Source organism: Centroberyx affinis, unplaced genomic scaffold (genome assembly GCF_046629955.1).
Source record: "Centroberyx affinis isolate AG114_WGS23_722 - 3 ecotype Tasmania unplaced genomic scaffold, CSIRO-AGI_Caff_v1 ptg000915l_1, whole genome shotgun sequence".
Lineage (NCBI taxonomy): Eukaryota > Metazoa > Chordata > Actinopteri > Beryciformes > Berycidae > Centroberyx > Centroberyx affinis.
Genome location: NW_027279498.1, coordinates 485,523 through 508,054, shown reverse-complemented (window position 1 = coordinate 508,054; position 22,532 = coordinate 485,523). Strand labels below are relative to the sequence as shown.

Below are 22,532 nucleotides of genomic sequence, written 5' to 3'. Positions count from 1 at the left end.
TGTTATGCCCATCCATGCAATGCACAAGTGCAACACAACAAATCAATACATGTAGTATAAAAATATCTGTATTGCATTTTAAAAACGACAGCGGCTGCATAGAAAAACGGCAATTGAAAACTATTTAACAATTTAACACAAGCATTTTTACTAAACAGGATTTCATTTAGTTTCACAACAACATTTCATTGGCAGAGGCACTGTGTGATATTGATAATTGAGGTTATGTGCAGTATGTGCTGAGCTATAGTGTGAAATTGCTTGAGTTTAATTTGATCAGTATGGAAATAAACCAACTTAGTGCCCCGGAAGGCAAACAAGCTTTTACACAGGTAATGTTTATGCTATGATACTGGTGTCAGAAATGAATCACATTTCAGACTGTATTAAATGTTATTTATACAATTTTTAAGAATTGAATTTGGATTGAATCAAAGATAAATTTATTGTACTGTCTGAAATGTTTACCTCTACCAACTGACTTTTTAACAAAACGCAAGAAATGAACATGACATGGATGATGAAAAAAGCAAAGTGTTACTTAGTTTGGTTGTTTCTTTTCCTCTAAAACCACAGTGTAAATAGAAAGAGCACCAGTTCAGTTTGAGGCAAGGGCTGATATGCATAAATGTAACGCTAAGAAACAGACTGGCTCACACACAAAACTCTACATCTGCAACTGAGATGGAAATATATATTCCCTGTGCAGTCATCTCAATACACACTCATGACAACCGTTGATACAAGGTTGCTTTATAGCAAATGCACTGTCAATGTAAATCCATTTAACAACCATAAAATTGTTAAAACAATGCGATGGCATTTCCCCTGTGAGGGTGGTAACAGTATATGCATACGATGCATACGATTATCATTTGTGCATACCAGCCCGGAACTATTATAGTCCATTACATTCTTGGATTCCAAGCATGCTCAAAAAGGAGAAGCAATTTTCATTTTGCACAGCGAGCTTTCTGCAAGCGTTCGAGCAAAATAGAGCACGTGTCATTCAGCTGTAATCTCGGCGCGAACAGACATAGCGATTGTTGACAGGAAGGAAGCAATGTCAAATTCTAACTATGGAATAAGTAGTGAAATGTTTTTTTGAGTAATGTAATGCCATCGAAGGGGTCATGAGACAAAATAACCACATGATGGGTGGGAGAATGTTTTGGCTCCTGTGCATGGTGTGACAGTCTCTCCTCCTTAGTGTCCCTTGTGTATCCAGTTGGCACCAGACGAGCTCACTTGTCAGAGGCTCGGATGTAGACCAGCGAGGAGAGCAGCAGGAGCTCGGGGGGTTTGTGTAACAGGATCAGATTGTCGCTCCTCAGGCCGTCGTAGTGCATCCAGTAGCCGTCTATCTGGAAGGCTGCGGAGTAGTGATGCTCCTCCTTGTTGAAGAGTGTGGCGCCCTCCAGTGAGTACCTGTAGGAACAACAGGCTCAGTTGGACATGCCTGTGTTTTAATACCATTCCCTTTATGCTGCAGAGGAAGCTCAAAGTAAAACTAAAAATAATAGAAAGCACAAGTAAGCACCCCTTTGGTCTGTGAAAAAGGCATAGGAGGGGTAGAAGTAACAAAAAATGAAATCATAAAAATAGATGTGATGTAAATGCTTGTGAACTGAAAACAGCAGCAATGAAAATGCATGTAAAGTGAAAAATTATAAATGGTTTTATCTCAAAAGTTTGAATGTAGGGCTGCAACTAACGATTATTTTCATTGTTGATTAATCTGTGGATTATTTTCTTGATTAATCGATTAGTTGTTTGGTCTATAAAATGCCAGAAAATGGTGAAAAATGTGGATCAGTGTTTCCCAAAGCCCAAGATGACGTCCTCAAATATCTTGCTTTGTCCACAACCCAAAGATATTCAGTTTACTGTCATAGAGGAGTAAAGAAACCAGAAAATATTCACATTTAAGAAGCTGGAATCAGAGAATTTTGACTTATTTTTCTTAAAAAATTACTCAAACCGATTAATCGATTATTAAAATAGTTGGCGATTAATTTAATAGTTGACAACTAATCGATTAATCATTGCAGCTCTATTTGAATGATAACTGCCTCGCAGATATTAAATGCTTGATGCTGCAGAATTTTCTACAATTAGATAAAACCAAATAAAATAGTCCTTTTTGGCCCACCCAACTCCATTAAATTGATTCACCATAAATTAGATACTGTGTGAAACGTATGAATTTCTGATGATAATTTGAGTCCAGGGAGTTGTTCAATCTTGTTTCTTTCAACTAAAGATTAACAATATTAACCAGTTTTTATCTTTTAGTGACGTGGAGAGAGTCACCCATGCTTTTATCTCTTCACGCTTACACTACTGCAACTCTCTCAGGAATGCAGAGAGTCTCAGTTTCTCCTTCTCCAACTTGTACAAAATGCAGCTGTCAGGATTCTCATCATCACATCACCCCAAATAGCAGCTTTACACTGGCTACCTGTTAGTTTCAGAATTGATTTTAAGATTTTACTGATCACATGTAAGGCATGGATGGGACTGGCAAGCCTTTCCTGGGTTTGTCTTTTGCTGTGTTAAGCGCTTTTGTTTATTTGCGCATATTCAGCTGGAATAAATGTTTACCTTATGCATCTTTTGCATCTGTTTTGTTTATTCTGGGCCGTTTTTGGAAGCTCCTTCCCCGCTGTTTTTCTAAGTGGATACATGGCTATATCACAGACCATTTAACTCCATATGGGCCAGATCGTAGCCTGAGGTCCTGGCAGCCAGATCCCTACTGGCTGTTCCGAAATGTAGATTAAAATGATCGGGCTTTAGCCATCAGGGCTCCTAGACTTTGGAACAACCTGCCTGAGGAGCTCAGTCTGGCTAAATCTGCATCACCTTTTATATCACTTCCTAAAACTCATTTTTATAGTCTTGTTTTATTACCTTTTATTACTGTTTTTGGCCTGCCTTTTATGACTCCTGCCTTACTTTTATATCTCTTACCACATTTTTAATCGCTTATACTTTATTTTGTGGTTGTTTTTTTTATTATCTTTGTAAAGCGCTTTGTAACTGTTACAAACAGGGATGCAAACTCATGGAGAGTGAAAAAGGTGACAGATACCAGGGCAGACACAAAATCACTCAAAATCATTCACTTAAGTGCCCTATTTTGGGATCAAAAAGGTGACTGTCACCTAAAGGTGACTAGTTTGCATCCCTGTACAAAGAGCTATATATAAATAAAGAGTATTATTATTATTCAGATAATAAGTAACAAATGAAAGCAAGTGATGACAAATGATAAAACATGGCTCTGTTACCACTTGACAAGTTAGGACTCATTTTTCAATTCACAAGCATTTTTTCATCACTTCTATTTTAATTTCTCTATTTTTGTCACCTCCACCCCTCATAAAAGCAGCGTGCATCCAGCTGAGCTGAAACTAACAAGCTGTGAAAGCTCCATACCTGTGCTGGGACAGAGCCAGATGGTAGGGAACATAGGACAGCTCCTCTGACTTCCACTGCTGCATGTTGAGAATGACAAAGGGTGGGGGTCCGTGGCAGAAAACCCTCTGAGAGGACTCCCTCAGCCCGTCACACCTATTAGGCAGATAATCAGACTGTCAATAAACCATGATAACACAGAACTGAATTAGGAGTTGATGTACATCCTCCACATGCCTCACCCCAGTTCTTTGCAGAGTAGGATCTTGGGGCAGAAGAACTCGTCTACAGCTGACTGAATGGGATCTCTGTGAGGCAGCTCATGAGGAGGGCTGGGAGAAAACAAAATGTCAGGGCAAAAATCTGAGAAACAAGAACAATGTCAATCAACCAACAAAACTCATCACCCTGGCCTCCTTCGTGAAAGGAAATTTCATTTAAACAAAGATTATTTGTGATGATTTAGAATAAACAGTGCACCCGCACACTGTGGGTGAGCATGCCTTTATATGGCTCTGCCCGAGACCAGAAATGGGTGGCGACAGCTAGGAATGCAGTGCACCCTCTTCATCTCACCTCAATTAGACAGCTGGAGATTCTTAGTTTGGGTTAACATGTCAAGGGGTAGAAATGAAACCCATGTGAAGGAGTTGCACACCAGCTGACTTGAACCATTAGCAATATTTTAAATAGTGACAGGGTCCTCCCATTGGGACAAAGTCCATCTGAGCTCTGTTGGACTCAAAAAGTAGGACTTTTGCACTGCTAAATTACAAACAAGTGTTTTTTGTTGTGGAAAAGTCCTAACACACATAGTATCACTGCCAACCAATGCTGGACAGGGTGAGACTGGGTTGCACAAAGCTCACTTTGTTGCATCAGATAATTATGCAGCATGTGTCTGGCTTACTTGATGCTGATTGTCCTCTTGATGAACTCTTGGAAGCGGGCTGGACAGCTCCAGTTGGTGCACAGGCTCTCCTGCATGGTGGACATCAGGTTCTCCAGGTTCTTGGTGAAGTTCTCGTGCTCGTTGCCAAACAAGTCGATCTCTAGGGCTGCCTGGCGGACCGCAGACCGGTACTGTCGCTTGGACATCCTGTCCCAGATCCACAGCATCTTCACCGTGGTGTAGTCATAGGAGTCCATCAGGTAGAGGAAATGCTCCACAAACTGCTTGCCCAGGAAGACGCCCACCTCCCTGGGAAAGCCCTGGTTGTCTCGAAGGATCACATACAGGATCATGAGGAATCCATCGATGGTGCAGGTGTTTTTTAGGTTGATCTTGACGTACAGAGGGGTGCATGATATAGCCTTCCGTCCCGCCCTGATGGTGTAGACACCACCCCATGGAAGCACAGGCCTCCAAAACGAGCGGTCCTCTTCATCATTATTGTTGATTGAGGCACGGATCTCCTCAAACAATGTCTTGGACCTGAGAACACACGTGCATTAACGTTACAGTTAAACTGTAGCTGACTGATGAGAAGATGATGAGACTGGTTTTGATGTGGGTGAGGTTTCAGCCAGTCTCCTCGCTAGATCTGGACGGGGCTGCTTTACATTTTGAAGCCAAAGCCTAATGGAGACTTTAGCATTACAGCGTTTGTCAGAGACTATGCATGCCCGTACAGCTACAATGGAAAAGCAAGCTCTAACGTTACATCGACTTAATCGGATAACGTCTATTCCCATTCCAGGGAGTAGACGGAGCCCCACCACAGGCCAACCTGCTACCAAGCTAGCTAGCAGCTGCAGCCAACCTACCTTTCGAACTGGAGACTCTCCTCAGTGTTTGAAATTAGCGTTTGGAGGTCTTCGGTGTCGTTCAAAACACAGAATTCACTCTCCATTGTTTTCTGTGTTTCTTCATGTCTTATGTCAGGCTTACAGCCTATAGCTTAGCAGTGTTTTCTAGTACTTTCTGCTGATCTCTAAATGTTAGCACCTTTGAAAGGTTCAAAACACATCCTCGAGTAAATGTCAAGTTACGCCCATAAACATTGCTTTTTTTGACAGGAAAATAAACCAGTGTAAATGCAATACTGCCATCTGCTGACTCGCGACGTAATTCCGTCTATCGACAAGTAGTCCCCGAGCCCCACCTCTCCGCCTCACGTGGGTGGGATAGTAGAATTCGTGTTCCTATTGGTTAATATAGTCTTCCTATCATTTCTAAGAGGTATACGATTGGTTATCAGAGTTGACATTTTGTCAACAGTCCCGCCCCCCATCAGCATCCTGCCCACTGTCGAATCTGAAGTTACGTTCGACGCTATTCCTGAAAGTTAATACGGTAATTTTCAGCGGTAGTGCAGGATTTGTCAATTGAGTGTACGCTACCACCGGCGGCGCCAGCTTCTCCGACGCTTTGGAATAAACTTAGTTTTTTGAGGACCACTCTCTTCTTGTCAAGAGACTGATCTGCATCACAGAGAGCGGACTGCCAGGCACAACGATGTCAGCTCAAATCATAAGTGGTAAAGAGGTTTCGGCGTGAGTATCTGATTTTATCCATGCACATTTACGCATGCACCACTAACCAAATTGGTCCAGCAGCCAAAAACCATGCGTCTGTATGCTGGCTTACTTGGCAGCTAACTAGCTAACTGAGTTGGCGATATCTGAAGTTCCATGTTATATTCGCTCTGCATTCTGCACATGTTGCATGCAGCTGTTTGGAGTTGGGTTGGTTTGAAAATAATCTGTTTTAGCTTGTGCTGCCGACAGACAGAGGTTTTAGGCTTCATTGACAGTATGAATTACTTGTACACGGTGTTGGCCACGTGCAGCAGGTGATCATCAGGCTAACTAAACCAAACTTTGTGTTAGTTTTAGATAACTAGCTGACAGATGAGAGGAATCCCTTCTAACATTGCATGGGATATTTGTATCCTGACAGGTTTGTGTGTTAGTCTTGGAAAGGTGTATCACTTTGACCTTTGACTAGCAAAGTTAGAATTTGGATCTAAATCTATAAAGTCAGGTCATAGCAAACTTTGCCAAGAAAGATTGCAGATCTTGTAGTATTATGTAACAAGCTGCAATGTGGTCTTTGCCCTGTTGCTTCAGTGACCTCAAGTGGTGAGGCTGACAGAAATTCACTTATGGGATTCAAAACTAACTTTTTCAAAATTCTAACTAAAGTTTAATACATTGCTTGTAACTTGAGTACACTCTACAAATGGGTTGGTTATGTTTTTAGCTTGTTTAAAGTTGAACTCAGCCCAAGTGCTGGAGATTACCAAAAAGGTTGGGCACTTTCAAATACTGTATGTGTTGAAAAGACAAAACCTTTCCTATGATGTACCAGTGGGGAGAAAAGTGCAACTATGTGCAACTAAAAGAGTAACACTGTGAGTGGCACATGCTTGTCACAAGACTGGACTGCCTGCACCCTGTTAACTGACCCCTCGCAGTACTCATTAGGTAATTATTTCATGCAGCAGGATGACCTATGGTCTGTTCAGCATCTCCATACACCCACTCTCCCTTCAATAGGAGGATGATTTGCGTTCATCAGCTCAGAAGTAGGAACAAAAGCTCACATGCCAGTGAGTGAGTTGGAGAGAAAAGAAATATAAATATCTTGGTTTACAATGAGTTTTTGTGCCAGACAGCTACTTTTATGGGTCATTGTTGAGGATGGCTATTCCTTTCAAGAAATGTCATGTTCTGCAAGCAATTAGCCAAAAGTCTGTTTTCCAGAAAAGCTCAGTTGACACATTGACCTTAATCAGAGTGCAGCTATATTGCATGAATGTCCCTTGTTTATCGGGATATGACCTAGTTGATCAATGACTAGGAACTGAGAACTCCTTTCTAACATAACAGGCTATTTTATCAGCCGTTATTGTCAGGAAGATTGTGGTTATGATGCAAGATGTTATATTGATTGGTTTCATAAAGTGAGGGGATGATGATCTTTGTCATTGTTTATAGTGTTTTGTTTCTCTTCTGTATGAATAAACAGAGAGCATCTCTGGCGTGGGAAAGCGTGGGTCATATGGATGATTAGGTCTATGTGACAAAGTTGCAGGTATAGGTCTATGGATTGTATTGTTTGGACTATGCCACTTAAAATGACCTATTGCTGTGTCATTGTTTGACTATAGGGGTTAGCTCAAAGAGCAACACTAGGTTTCCCTCAGAGGGTACGCCAGACTGTGTTTATTTGGTTATGGGGGGTTGAAGACACTAAGATCATACACTGTTAGGAGCCAGGCTATCAGAACACACTTTGGACCCTTTCAAGGAAGTTTATACACTACTGTACACACACATCATACTGTATATTTTTACATTTTCATTTAGCATCACTGGGGAAAAAAACACACTCAGGATAGGTGAATAGGAAAAAACTGCCCAATTGCCCAAATTGGTGTCACTCCATTGTGTCATGCCTTCGCAATCAATGGTAATCACATGCTGTAGCCTATTTCATCATTACAGCCAATGGTATTCATGTGATGCACAAGGAGAGGATACAACTCCTGTAAGCCCACTTTGTAGTCTAAAGCTGAGTTTTAAACAGGATTACCAGACTACCTTTCGATCCCATTTAGCAAGCCATTTTTTTGTTCTCATCCAGAATGAGTAAGATCAACAAAGCAGATTTGATGTGTGATATCATAGAATACAAAATATATTTACTTACGTTTGAGCTTTGTTAGACGAATACCATAAATCATTATATGTTAACAGGATTGCCAAGAACTTGCATTACTTTTTATCACCATGAGCTAAAGTCCAATACCTCTGTATTGCTGCCATCTAGCTTGGCTAATGCCTAATCTTTGCCTTATTTAGGCCCAGCCTAGTTGTTGCCTATTTGTTCTCCTCTCAGAGTATTGGAATGTTTCCCAATGTCCAAACTGTTAAACGGATAAAGCATTACGATAAAGACCAGAGATGGGACCATTCACCTGAACTGACCCCTATGATGACCCAGTTTAGCATGAATTATAATGGCTATCACTGTGCAATACTGCTGTACTATAGAAGCCAAGCTCCATGGCTTGAGATCTTCATTCAAAATGTTTACCATTCCAACAACAAGATGGCCAAATGGCATTTAAATGTGCACAAACTGTGGAAACCTGTCACTGTACTGAGACTAAAACCACACTTCTATTCTGTTCTGTTCTCTTGTGCTCTCAGGCAGGTGAGGGAGAGGCTGAAGAAGGAGGTGCAGCAGATGAAGGCTCAGGACCCCAACTTCAGACCCGGCCTGGTGGTTCTGCAGGTAAGCACTAGACGGGAATTATTATTACTGCTGAAATCACATATATGGATGTTTTACCGGTTAATTTGGCTGTGTGCTTTCCCATGGCTTGCCCCTGCAGATGGTCAGCAGGTAAGGATTTGATCATTTGTGTGTCTTGACCCAGTCTCAGTGTGTGCTGCATGGATACATGGTGTATGAATGTTTCCTTTTCCACTACCGGAGTAAAGTAATGAGTCTGTGGTTGTAGACGGAGACAGTCTTTTAGCCTGCTTTTTCAGTGCCATGGAGCTAAAGTGATGGGTGTTTTTGCAGGTGGGAGACCGAGATGATTCCAATCTCTACATCAGCATGAAGCTGAAAGCAGCAGCTGAGGTAAACAGATTTAGTGTGTTTATATACACATGAACACCCCGCTTTTGCTGGACACTGTTTGCAATCCTCCCAGCTTTTTTCTAAACTCTTTCTCTTTGCACACAGATTGGAATAAATGCCACACATATGAGACTTCCCAAGACAGCAACAGAGGAGGAGGTGAGGAGGGATTGGAGGAATAAGGATCTTCCGTTCTTCTGTCGACACACACACACACACACACACACACACAGTTAACACTTAGTAAATGGCATACTGTGTGTACATGAAAGTGAAGAAAAGAGTCTTATTTGTCTTCCTTGTCTGTAGGTTCTTCACAGTGTCAGAGAGGTGAATGAGAACTCGTCGGTCCACGGTCTCATCGTCCAGCTGCCCTTGGACTCCATCCACAAGATCGACACAGAGAAGGTGACCAACGCCGTGGCCCCAGAGAAGGATGTAGACGGGTAAGAACCAGCATAAACTGAAGATGAGGGTGTTCATCTTGTAAATTTTACTGAAAGTTTGCTTCTTCCTCTTTTGAATCGCGCTTCTCGAGATTATTGGGAGCTGTTCATATTCACTCAAATACCACTGACCCAGCCCTAATTTGTGAGAGTAGAGTATAGTATGTGAAGAAAGGCCTTTGGTTTATGGAACTCAGTTCTTCGTTCACCCCACTAAATTATTATATTGATCTGTATTGTTCTGGAGCCAGACTGAAAGGGCCACAGAAGTGCTTCTCTGCTGCCTTTGGGCCTGATTAAAGGAAAGTACTCAGATCCACTTACATTGTTAGATAGCATCAATTTGCGATGTCAGTGCATTCCAACGTGGCTACATTGCATCCTGGTCTATTGAGTCTAGTGTTGATAGAGAAATTTGTATCTCAGCCTCTTCTACAATGTATTTCTCCCTGTGTGATTGTTGAAAGTCTGTGCAAAATGCTGACTCTAGAAAGAACCTTCGCTCTTTGATTCTGAGGGACTGACATCAAAACCTGGTGTTTATCGCTGATGTTTTAGATAGATGAAATGTTTTCTACTGTTAAGTTCCATTGCATCTGTGCTGGAAAATCTTGATGTGACGTCTAAGTTTGGCAATTATCTGCGGGAATAAGAAAAATACACCACAACAAAATGGGCCCAGAAATGCAATAGTTGTTTTATAACAACTCCCTCAAGTCCCTCAATAAGAACGAGTATACCAGTGATGAGCCCATTTATTTCTTTCATCTAGTCAAATAGTCATGATTTGCTCTAGGGGTCTTAACGATCCATAGCTTGTATGTAGGCCAAATTGTTTAAAATTTCAAATTGTTCAGTTGTGTGTGTTTTGATGTGTTTATAGACTGACCAGCATCAATGCAGGGAAGCTCTCTCGCGGGGACCTGGGCGACTGCTTCATCCCCTGCACCCCAAACGGCTGCATGGAGCTGATCAGACAGACTGGTAAGTACAACAGGTAACACCCTTAAAGATCTGAGTCTGTGTTCTGGAAATGTCTGGACTATGGGAAAAGAACTTGAATATGGTTTGAATGCCCTGTCCGCTTCTTTGCAGGCGTGTCCGTGGCAGGGAAGAGAGCGGTGGTGATCGGCCGCAGCAAGATAGTGGGTGCACCGATGCACGACCTGCTGCTGTGGAACCACGCCACCGTCACCACCTGTCACTCCAAGACCGCCGATCTCGCCGGAGAGGTAAACCAGCAACACCACCGCCCACCTCCAGATTGGGCACGTCCGATTCGTAATGCCCAAGCAAGCGTGGCATCAACATTGCACACGCAGCTCTCTCACATTCATGAAATATTCACTCATTCATACATATTGATGCATAAGGATTATCTGTCATGTGGTAGTTCATGTATCTTTTTTTGGTTTTGATTTGTCTCTGCTCAGGTGGGCAAAGCAGACATCCTGGTGGTCGGCATCGGGAAAGCAGAGATGGTTAAGGGAGAGTGGATCAAGAAGGGAGCGGTGGTCATCGACTGCGGCATCAATCACATTCCAGGTTCGCTTCCCAAGGCTTTTCGGTCAACTTCAGTCACATTTGTTGAAAGCCAATCAGTGAAAGTGGGTTGTTTGGTATTGACCTCATGCCTTCTCCCTGCCTCTTTCAGATGAGACTAAGGCCAGTGGGAAGCGGGTGGTGGGCGACGTCCACTACTCCTCAGCCAAGGAGCAGGCCGGCTTCATCACCCCGGTGCCTGGTGGTGTGGGACCCATGACTGTGGCCATGCTGATGGGGGTAAGGTCCATCCATAGAGCGAATCCTGAACTGACCTCCGTTTAGACATTCATTAAAGTTTAATGTCACTGAAAGTCTCAAGCTGCTGTTTGTATACGACACAGAGTTTCTCACATTAGCCTTATCAGTGCAATTCAGACTCACCTCTCCTTTTAATAGAGTGACACAGCACACAGTGACTGTCAATTGAGCGGGATGTTTTTTTTATGCTGAAGATAAACTGCCCTTTCAAATGGTCATTTTTCACAGCGCAGCAGTAATTGCATTTTTATCATAACTGACTGAATGGAGAATGACTTTTGATTTGCTTCATTTCACTGCTGGCATGCTTATTAGGCGAGATTAGGGTTGAACATTTATAGTTATTGTCTAGAAGTGGAAATGATGTGATTAATTCCTCTTTTCGTTTCATGCAATCAGATGTTAAGTCAAAGTGTGTGTGTGTGTGTGTGTGCGCGCGCACATGTGTGTCTGTGTTTGTGTAGAACACAGTTCTGAGCGCCAAGCGTTTCCTGGAGAGCCATCAGCCAGGGAAGTGGGGCATTTCTTACACCAAGCTCAACCTCCAGAGGCCTGTGCCGAGGTTGGTATCACATTTCCTCCCTCTTGTGCCTCCTCTACCTCATAGAAATGTGCTCAGTTCATTTTTCACCACATGGTTTGCTGAATAATTCAACATTACACTTGCAAGTGGAGCCTGTTCAGTTCTTTACCTCACGTTAGAAATCTCTTGAATGTGCTCCTTGCGCGAACGTCCTTGCTGTTTTCTCCTGTATTCTGATGAATAAGCGATTGTGTGTGTGTGCGTGTGTGTGTGTAACTCCAACAGTGACATCGTGATTTCTCGCTCCTGCGTACCCAAGCCCATTGACTGTGTAGCAAGGGAGGTGGGCCTGCTCTCCGACGAGGTGGAGCTGTATGGCAAGACTAAGGCCAAAGTCCAGCTGGATACCATCAAACGCCTGCAGGCCCAGCCAGATGGCAAATATGTGGTGGTCACTGGGTATGCTGTTAGCCTGTATTTATATGTGTGTTATCTTTGTCTTTCTGTGGCCTTTTCACATTTATTTTGAACTGATGGTTTGCGTTCTATCGATTTTTCTAGTATTTCTGTAGCATTTTGTGGGAAAATTGATTAATCCTCAACACTTTTCTACAGATTTTACCAGTAACAATATTTACTGATGAAGAATATGATCATGGCTGATGAGGTTTTCTGTCCACAGCATCACGCCCACCCCCCTGGGCGAGGGGAAGAGCACTACCACCATCGGCCTGGTCCAGGCCCTGGGAGCCCACATGAAGCTCAACGTCTTCGCTTGCGTCCGGCAGCCTTCCCAGGGACCCACCTTCGGTATTAAAGGTCAGCGCTGGAAACACTTAGCGGGAGGGTAAATGGATTGCAAGCTGTTAAAATGTATTTATAAGTAGTAGTCTTGTCTTCCCTCTACAGGTGGTGCTGCAGGAGGCGGATATTCCCAAGTCATTCCAATGGAAGAGGTACTGCACTGCTCTTTATAAAGTCAGAAATGGCTGTAGTTTATATAAAAATACAAAGACAGTGTCATTTAACGTTATGGTTGTATTGATTTCAGTTCAACCTCCATCTCACCGGTGACATCCACGCCATCACTGCTGCTAACAACTTGGTGGCTGCTGCCATCGATGCCCGTATGTTCCATGAATCTACCCAGTCTGACAAGGTAATTACTCCCTTTTTGTCGGTGGGTTTATAAAAAATCACACTGTGTACAAGTTGATCAGTGGGTTGTGAATATTTTGTTCCTCTCCATGTATCCTCAGGCTCTGTACAACCGCTTGGTTCCCCTCAGCGGAGGCCAGAGGCAATTCTCCCCCATACAGATCAACAGACTAAAAGTAAAAAAATCACATCACAGACTTGTGGGTTTTTGTGTATCTCACAGTTAAGATTGCAGGGAACATTCATTATTTAAGCTTATCTGTGTTTGTTTAGAAACTAGGCATTGAGAAGACTGATCCCACCACTCTGACTGAGGAGGAGATCACCCGCTTTGCCCGCCTGGACATGGACCCCGACTCTGTCACCTGGCAGAGAGGTATGGACATAAGTACCAAATGACGTCTCCTAGTCTTCAAGACATCATGTACCTCACTAGGTCTATGTCTTTGTGAGTGAATTGGCTCATGCTTTATTGATGAAAAACACATTTGGTCTTTGTGTGTCATTCCAGTGTTGGATACCAATGACCGTTTCCTAAGGAAGGTCACTATTGGCCAGTCGCCCACTGAAAAGGGATACACTAGAGAGGTAAGGACATAAAATCCACAAAGGTATGTCTTATTCAGTTCAAGCATGGGTTCCCAAAGCGGGGTTCAGGGGCCTTGAAAGGGTTCCTGGGAGTCCCCAGCAAATTCGGGAATTGTTTAATTTCACTTAAATTTGAGTCACCGAAGGTTAGCAATGAGAGAATAAGAACGACTGTTTCGCTGTCGTCACTGTTACCTCCAGTATGCTTATGTAATTCTGTAGCAAGTCATATTTAGCAACAAAAAACTGAAATAGAGTTCCTTAGGGAAAACTCTTATCAAATGGTGACCAATGGTCTAATGCTTATCTATTTAGGGCTCCTTCCTTGACATTAAAAAGGGCATTTCTAATCCTTTTATCTTTCTCATCGTATACCGAATGTACCTTCTCTGATCCCTTTTGGCTACATTGTTATTGATGATAATGCGACATGCACTTGCGCTCCCCTCCTCCCTCTGTCCTCCAGGCCCAGTTTGACATCACGGTGGCCAGTGAAATCATGGCAGTGCTGGCCCTCACCAGCAGTTTAGAGGACATGCGGCAGCGCCTGGCCAAGATGGTAGTGGCCACCAGCCGTAGCGGGCAGCCCATCACCACCGAGGACCTGGTCAGTAGCCAGCGGTCTCTTCCCTCTGCAGCTCTAAACCATGTGTCTGTATACTTACATTGTAGATAAACTCTCTCCTACACATGATGTCATTACCGCCACTGGTTAACAGCCATTGGTTTTGTTTATTGATTAAACTATTTGATAAACCTCAGGTGCTGGGAATTAATCAGGCTCTATGCAACTGGATTTTAGATTTTCTGTCAGATAGGAAGCAGGTGGTTAAGATAGGTAACATGTTCTCTAGGCCAATGACCCTCAACACTGGGGCCCCTCAGGGATGTGTTCTCTCACCTCCGCTGTACTCACTATATACCAATGATTGTGTATCCCATTCTGGATCTGTGCCGATTTTTAAATACGCAGATGACACAACAGTGGCAGGCATGATAAGGAACGGTGATGAATCAGCCTACAGGGCGGAGGTGGGGGTCCTAGTGGAGTGGTGTAGGGCAAACAACCTGATTTTAAACATCACTAAGACAAAAGAAATGATAATTGACTTCCGGAGGGGTGAGGTGGTCCTCCCTCCATTTGTCATCAATGACCAGATAGTGGAGAGGGTTGACACTTTTAAATTCCTTGGCACCACCACATGCCACACTCTGAAGTGGGAAGTCAACACCAGCCACATAATTAACAAGGCCCACCAGAGGCTTCACTTTCTGCGCCAGCTTAAAAAGTTTGGTGTGACTGGGGAGGCGATGCTGCTCTTCTACAGAGCGACTGTGGAGAGTGTCCTCGCCTTCTCAGTCACAGTGTGGTATGGCAACACAACCGCCCTTGAGAGGGGACAGTTAGAAAGAGTTCTATGCACAGCGTCTAAGATCACTGGCTGTGACCTTCCCTCTGTGTCCTCTATACATGCCACACGTATCAGACGCAAGACACAGAAGGTGATCGCCGACCTTCTCACCCTGCTAGCTCCCTCTTCAAACCCCTCCCCTCCGGAAAGAGATTACAGAGTTTTAGTTGTAGGACATCTCACCTCAGGAGCAGTACATATCCTGAGGCTGTTCGTTATTTGAACTCTGACGCACAAGCACTTGTAGTAGTGGAGCAAGCATTAGCCAACATGCACTTTAAAAGTAGGTAGGTAGCAGCACAAAGCAACAAGCACTTTAAAACAAATGTAGCAGCACAAAGCACTTTAGGACTTTATCATATTATGTATATTTGAATGTATAAATGTGATAACTGTTTTTGCTGTTCTTATTTCATATATTTTATTAACTTTTGTGTGTGCTTTTTTTTTTTTTGTCTGTTCTTAAGAGCTGCACTGAGGCAAATTCCTATCAACTGTGTTGACATGGCAATAAAGTATTGAATTTAATTTAATTTAATTGCAGAGGGAGGGTTAATCCACTTGTGTGGAAAGGCGCCATTTTGATCTAGTAACTTTGTGAAGTCGTCAGTCTGATGTGATGTTCTCGCTCCACAGGGTGTGAGCGGTGCTCTCGCTGTACTAATGAGAGATGCCATCAAGCCAAACCTGATGCAGACTTTGGAGGTGGGTGAAACGCGCAGCACACTCTGTATCACGGACGACTCCTCAGGCCAGAACGCTACTATCCAGAAGGGACAGTGTGGGAGTAGCACTTCAGATCTTTAACTAGGCTGGGAATATATGTATTTGTGTAGTATTTAGACCCACCGAAAGCCTCCCACAAGCTTCCAAAGGCAGTCTCAGACAGTCTGGAGAGGACAGATATTGTTTGCTGGTGGCTGTTTTTCCAAGTTGCGAGCTAATCCCCCCTCCCATTCCTCATCTCAGGCAGGAGTGGGTAGAGGAAGTGGCTCATTGGCTTGCATTCAGTGAACTGATCTTTTGAAGCCCCTAGTTTCCTTTTAGCCACACTAAAGTTTGTCAGAGATATCGGCTTATTCTCAGTAAAACTTTGCAAAATGATCTACATTTCAGCGTGTGCCTCAGAGATGACATTGCCTTGAGTTATGTGTTTCGCTGCCGTTATCACATGCGGGTCGTCTCGCTCCACAGGGAACTCCTGTGTTCGTCCACGCCGGCCCGTTTGCCAACATTGCCCACGGCAACTCCTCCATCCTGGCTGATAAAATTGCCTTGAAGCTGGTTGGACCCGAGGGCTTCGTAGGTAAGTGGAGTTGAGAAAATAGTTCTCTGGCTGCTCTCATCAACATCTACATTTGTGTGCCTTTAGTATTAAAGTGGTCAGGTATAGGCCTATGCTGCAGTGGATCATTTGCCTGCATGTGTTGCTTATGGTAGTGATGCTGTAGTAGATGTATGAGCTTAACACAGCATATGCCATTTGGTGAAGATTTTATCCAAAGCACCTGTTTGCGTGTTTGTGGATTTGAGAAAAATAAAATAAGGCCATAAACATTAAAGTGCTTGCTTTTTTTAAAATTAAAATACAGCACCCAAATTTCCAGTATGTCTCAGCTCTCTGGATAAACGCTTTCCACCCTGAGAAAAAAACCCTGATGGAGATCTGCTGTTTAGAAATGAAGGATTTCATCAGGATTTCTTTTGACAAGATCAGAAATAAAACATGATTCTGTATACTTGTAAACCTGAAAATGACTCTGGATTGTCACCAGTGATATTACTCCGTATTCCTTACAGCTGCAGGTTCTGCTGCTGCTTAAGTCTCTCTGCCTCACAAACGCCTCTCCATTGTGTCCAACAGTGACGGAGGCTGGTTTCGGTGCCGACATTGGCATGGAGAAGTTCTTCAACATCAAGTGCCGATACTCCGGCCTGAGGCCCCATGTGGTGGTGCTGGTGGCCACCGTCCGAGCCTTGAAGATGCATGGAGGAGGACCGACTGTGAGTTCACTGGGCTTTCCTCAATGTTCTGATAAGATATATATATATATACAATATCAGTGATTTAGCGTCTAAAATCACGTTTACATACATTTTTAGATGAGTCCATGGTTCACTACTGTGCATCCTAATCCCACTATCAGCCTTAAGAGCATGCACACATCACATTAAATATTTCCTGCATTCAATACGGTGTCTCATCCTCCCCCAGTGAATGTCAGTGTGCTGCTGTGAATGTAATTACATTTCCTGCTGTGTGGAGGTCACGAAGCAAGAGCTCATTCATATTCCATACTTCTTCACTCACACCAACAGTTGTTTGCTGCCTAATAATCACGAGGGAAGCAGTTAAGGAAAAATTATTAAAGTGGTCTTTGTTGTCAAAAATTTGGTCTGTTAATTGTTGGATTTTTTTTTTTTTTTTTTTTGCTTTAGGTCACAGCTGGGATGCCATTGCCCAAGGAATATGTGGAGGAGGTAATGCATAAGCCATAACTCACTCACAGCTATATATATATTTAGCTATATATTTTCCCCCTCTTCTGTAGTAAGAGCAATCAGCCAAAATGTGTCCCTTCCTCTTTATGGTCATTTTGTGTTGATGGGTTGTGTTTCGACATCCACTCATTAGGAGCCTGGTTAACAACACATCTCATGCAATTGGCTGAGTTGAACTTCACAACCCCATTTATAATGCAGAGCAATTCATTCAAGTTCAAAAGCTTTGTATATGTTTATGCATGAACACTTTATAAGCAACTACATAAAACGCATTCATGTAGATTGAGAATTGCTGCTCTTAACTCCCTTTTAATAGGCTTTATGTAAAAAGGGTATCAGTGTTGAGATGTGTGTGTGTGTGTGTGTGTGTAGAACCTTGAGCTGCTGGAGAAGGGCTGCAGCAACATGAGGAAGCAGATAGAGAATGCTAAACACTTCGGCGTGCCTGTGGTGGTGGCTGTCAATGCTTTCAAGTAAGTGGTGGATGATGATGCGGTGTGTGTGTGTTTCAGAAGAAAAGGCTAAAATTGTTCATGTAACAAAACGGTAGATAAAGAGAATTTAGATTATTTTTGTTTCACTTGTCTAGTTTCTATCCAAATACATTATGCGCAAATTATAATGTACTGAATTTGAAAGACTGAGAGGAAACTGCAAATTATGATTAAAATGTCCTCGGTATCTCAAAACAGCTTTTACCCTTGCTTGAATTTTTTTATGCGTTCCCCGATTACATTCTTAAAGAAACGCACCTAATTCACATTTTATTTTTTGTGACATCTTAAACTTTGCTTGGCAGTTGGATGAAAGCAGCTTCTGTGTCTGTCTGTCCCTAACGATTACTGACCCGACCTGCAGGACCGACACCGAGGCCGAGCTGGACTTGATCTGCAGCATGGCCAAGGCTGCGGGGGCCTTTGATGCCGTGCGCTGCTCCCACTGGGCCGAGGGCGGAGCCGGGGCCGTGGCCCTGGGCCAGGCCGTGCAGAGGGCCTCTGAGGCCCCCAGCAACTTCAAGTTCCTCTATGATGTGGAGGTACGGGCTCTCACCTTGACTGGTGCACTTTTGTTTTTCTCTTTTTTTTTTTTCTTCCAGTTCACTCTTATGTTCTCTCTCCACAAATTACCCATTCATCCGCCTATGTCTCCTCACATTTCTTAGTCAAAGATGGCTAGAAATTTACACAATATTCCTGCACTGATATGCCAGGAAATTTGTATATTATTATTATTATTATCATTATTATTATTTTGGCTGTGATGGGAAATGGAGATATCAACCAATGACCCCCCCCCCCAGTCCCACTCTTGGAATGGGACTTTTTGGACTTTTTTGAAAGTGATCTCCACTACTACTTCACATTAGATTGCATTACAGTACGTCATTCAGCAGACGCTTTTGTCCAAAGAGACTTACAATACTATTACAATGCTACTTGTCAGGGGAACCAGGGCAGACCGGCTGTCTTGTCCCCCCCCTGTGTCTCTGCATGAGACTGAAGAGCAGTGTCTTAATTTACTAGAAAATACCATGTTGCATAATTCATCAGTCTCTTGGTGAAAATGGATATCCGTAATAAAACAAAACAGCCTCATATCTTCGGGCCTTAACCAGAGTCAAGTCTTGTAAATGTACAAATGTTGTCTGGCTGGCATTGCTGAACAATAACTTCCTCACAGAATACACTGATGCTAGTGCGTGTATGTTTTTAATTCCACTTTAGCTCCCCATCGCTGACAAGATTCGGATCATCGCCCAGAAGATCTACGGGGCCGATGATATCGAGCTGCTCCCAGAGGCCCAAAACAAGGTGGAGCGCTACACCAGACAGGTTAGCACCCCTGGGAGTCGAGATTTATTATTGTCAAACCTGTTTGTCAGCTGCTCCTGTCAAAAGAGAAGATAAATTAGCCGGTGAATGCTCGAACAGATTTGCCGTTTTATAATTTTTGTGGAGAAAGGAGATCCAGGTCCAACAAACTCGACTGTGCTTGTCGCCCCTCAGGGTTTCAGCAATCTGCCAATCTGCATGGCAAAGACGCACCTGTCGCTGTCTCACGAAGCAGACAAGAAGGGCGTGCCCACGGGGTTCGTCCTGCCCATCAGAGACATCCGGGCCAGTGTGGGCGCCGGCTTCCTGTTCCCGCTGGTTGGCACGGTAAGCACTCCTTCACTTACACCAAGAACATCTGTTTACCACGGTGCTGCTGCTGCTGTGGTCATTAAGAGGCAAATGCAGGTCGGTCAGAGCTGTGACCCTTCTCTCCTCTATACCTGTGTGCTATTAACCTGCGTCACAGTGTACACAACTATATTTTCTACAAACAAAGTCCAGTTTTTAAACTTTGTTTCATTTTTTATTTATCTCGTTAATAAATTTCTACTGTGATAAGTTTACTAGGATCTTCACAACTTGGCTGCAAACCTTCACACAACTTTCATAATCCTCTTATCATATTCAAATGACATGACATCGCTTGATGTTATACAGCATGAGAGCTTTGTTGCAATTACTTTGCAAGGACTGCTGCAATACAGTGATGGATGCCTGTGTATATATAGCTGAATCTTTGTATGATCATAAGACAACACCTACTCTTAAATTTTAAAATAAAGCACATTGTTGTATAAACTGTGCTTCTACGTATAGATGTAGTGTGTGATAAGCTGTGTTTGCCAACGGTTCAATAAAATACAATACTTTATTGTCCCTCAAAGGGAAATTTGTTTTCACAGCTTTGCAGACCTCACATAAATACATATATACATATAACACACATGACATTCAGCGTGGCAGTTTGTTCAGTACCTCGATAGCAGAGGGGACAAAGCCCTTCTTAAAACAGGCCCGTTTCCAGGTCAGAGACCTGTACCTGTGACCTGATGGGAGGAGTGAGAAGAGTGGATTGAGGGGGTGTGGGGGGTCGTGCGCTATGGTGAGCGCTCTGTGTGTTAGGGCTCTGTTGTTGAGGTCTGAGAGGTTTTGGGTGGGGAGTCCAATGATTTTTGAGGCGTTATGTGTGATGCGGGTGAGTTTGTTCCTGTTTGTGGCAGTTAGCATGGTGAAGAAACAGGGTGAGCAGTAGAGTAAGATGGGCTGGATGATGCTTTTGTACAGTAGTGACAGAAGGTGAGGGGGACAGAAAGAAATGGCAGAAAGTCTTTGCTGGCTGCGTTTATGGATGTCAGTGGTGTGTTGATCAAAACTGAGTTTATTGTCCAGAGTGAGTGCAACTCTTTGAAGGAGTTGCATGTGGGGTTATGGACTGTATGGTGTGGACTGGGGTTTGTGATGACCATTTCTTTTGTCTTGGTAACATTTAGCTGAAGATAGTTCTCTGTGCACCATTGTGTGAAGTGGGATATGGAGTGCTGGTAGACTGTAACTGAGTTATTGTCATTGAGGAGTGTAGAGCTGCAACGATTAATCGATGAATCGATTAGCTGTCAACTGCCAACTATTTTGATAATCGATTAATCGGTTTGAGTAATTTTTTCAGAAAAATAAGTCCAAATTCTCTGATTCCAGCTTCTTAAATGTGAATATTTTCTGGTTTCTTTACTCCTCTACGACAGTAAGCTGAATATCTTTGGGTTGTGGACAAAACAAGACATTTGAGGACGTCATCTTGGGCTTTGGGAAACACTGAACAACATTTTTCACCATTTTCTGACATTTTATAGACCAAACAACTAATCGATTAATCAAGAAAATAATCGACAGATTAATCGACAATGAAAATAATCGTTAGTTGCAGCCCTAGAGGAGTGCAAGTATGGCTGTGTCATCAGAGTATTTGAAATATGTGGTGATGGGTGAGGGACTGATGCAGTCGTTGGTGTAGAGTGTGTACAGGAAGGGGCTCAGCACACAGCTCCGGTGTTGGTGATGATGGTGGAAGATCTTAACTGTACCCACTCTGACAGCTTGTGGTCTGTCGGTGAGGAAGCTGTGGACCCAGTTCAGTTCAGTTACTAATGTTAACTAGCAAGCCAAGTATCCTATGTTACTGTAGAAGAGATGAAGACAGGTGATCAATTAGAGAGTCAGAGAGCTGAGATCACATTTAAATACACTGATAATTAAAAAGGTCTATATGTCATCAATGACTGTACAGAATATGTTTAGCTAAAAGGCTGTGTTATATATATTGAAGTGACTTTACACAATGTTGTTATTGATGGAATCTTCTGTGTCTGCTCTTCCTAGATGCCCACAATCCCTGGCCTGCCCACCAGACCCTGTTTCTATGACATTGACTTGGACCCCGAGACTGAGCAGGTCAATGGGCTCTTCTGAAGTGGGACTCTGCACTGTTTACCGGTAAGGAGGGTCATCCATATCCATCTCATACTGGAGTCGCCATTCACTGCTGATAACTGAACATTTTCATCCTCTCTGTTTGCTCTTTCTCTCTGTGTGCAGAGCTGGCGCTCCACCCCCACCCCCCCACCGAGCCTTAATGAAATCTGATGGAGTAATAACTGGAAGCGCTTTCCTCTCGCCTGCCAATGTTTTCTTTTTTTATTTCACAGTTTTTTCACTCAGCCACTGACATCTGTAAATAATTCATTTGCTGCGCCCAGAAGGCCACTGATGGGTAAATTAAGGAACTTAATTAATCACAGAACAGTTTTATTGCCCCTGAGATTGCCACTATGTGTTAAACGTCCTATTTGCATTCCTTTAAGTTAAATTGCTGGCTGCACATAAAGTGTTCATATGCTACGTCCCTCTCTCATACATTTCAAAGTGGTACTGGGAGAACGAGATCTGGAGTCTTGCATCAGGTTGTTGTTTATATTTGTGTCCTGCAACAGATGTCCACTGTCATTAATAATGAACTGAACTGACTATGCCTTTCATAATAAACGCACTACTAAAAATGAGGCAAAACACAAAACTAATGCTGCCTTTACAAAATGTTTTGTGACAATCTTTGCGCCTCAGATTTTCTATTTTGCCTGTCCTGTATTCTCATAAAATATTTTCAGTGTCTAACATTGTTGGAGTAATCGGCACTACTGTGAAACTGAAGTATCGTGATGCTGTAAATCAGTGGTTTTGACTTTTCTA

The 22,532-nt window shown here is 43.1% G+C and overlaps 2 protein-coding genes across 3 annotated transcripts; one reads left to right on the top strand and one right to left on the bottom strand.

Annotated features, from left to right (window-relative positions):
- Nucleotides 1-70: 70 nt before the first annotated feature.
- dorip1 (dopamine receptor interacting protein 1) lies at nt 71-5,353 on the bottom strand. The gene is made up of 5 exons (XM_071521737.1): nt 5,188-5,353; nt 4,331-4,855; nt 3,663-3,752; nt 3,442-3,576; nt 71-1,428 (listed from the first exon to the last, which is right to left on the bottom strand). The coding sequence occupies exons 1-5, from the start codon at nt 5,271-5,273 to the stop codon at nt 1,245-1,247; spliced, it is 1,020 nt and encodes a 339-aa protein (XP_071377838.1). The 5' UTR covers nt 5,274-5,353; the 3' UTR covers nt 71-1,244.
- A 430-nt stretch (nt 5,354-5,783) lies between these two features.
- Nucleotides 5,784-22,532, top strand: mthfd1b (methylenetetrahydrofolate dehydrogenase (NADP+ dependent) 1b). Of its 2 annotated transcripts, XM_071521678.1 has the most exons (28): nt 5,784-5,916; nt 8,581-8,665; nt 8,960-9,019; nt 9,125-9,178; nt 9,329-9,465; nt 10,349-10,449; nt 10,561-10,697; nt 10,899-11,010; nt 11,120-11,247; nt 11,733-11,830; nt 12,077-12,250; nt 12,474-12,610; nt 12,701-12,747; nt 12,843-12,950; nt 13,051-13,125; nt 13,223-13,325; nt 13,461-13,537; nt 14,004-14,144; nt 15,586-15,654; nt 16,144-16,255; nt 16,814-16,953; nt 17,389-17,430; nt 17,827-17,927; nt 18,313-18,490; nt 19,179-19,286; nt 19,461-19,613; nt 21,666-21,779; nt 21,882-22,532. In XM_071521678.1, the coding sequence occupies exons 1-27, from the start codon at nt 5,879-5,881 to the stop codon at nt 21,753-21,755; spliced, it is 2,805 nt and encodes a 934-aa protein (XP_071377779.1). In that variant the 5' UTR covers nt 5,784-5,878; the 3' UTR covers nt 21,756-21,779; nt 21,882-22,532. The 2 variants fall into 2 exon arrangements, with proteins under 2 accessions (XP_071377779.1, XP_071377780.1); XM_071521679.1 differs by lacking the exons at nt 5,784-5,916; nt 8,581-8,665; nt 8,960-9,019; ... (1 more) ...; nt 9,329-9,465; nt 10,349-10,449 and adding an exon at nt 10,451-10,462.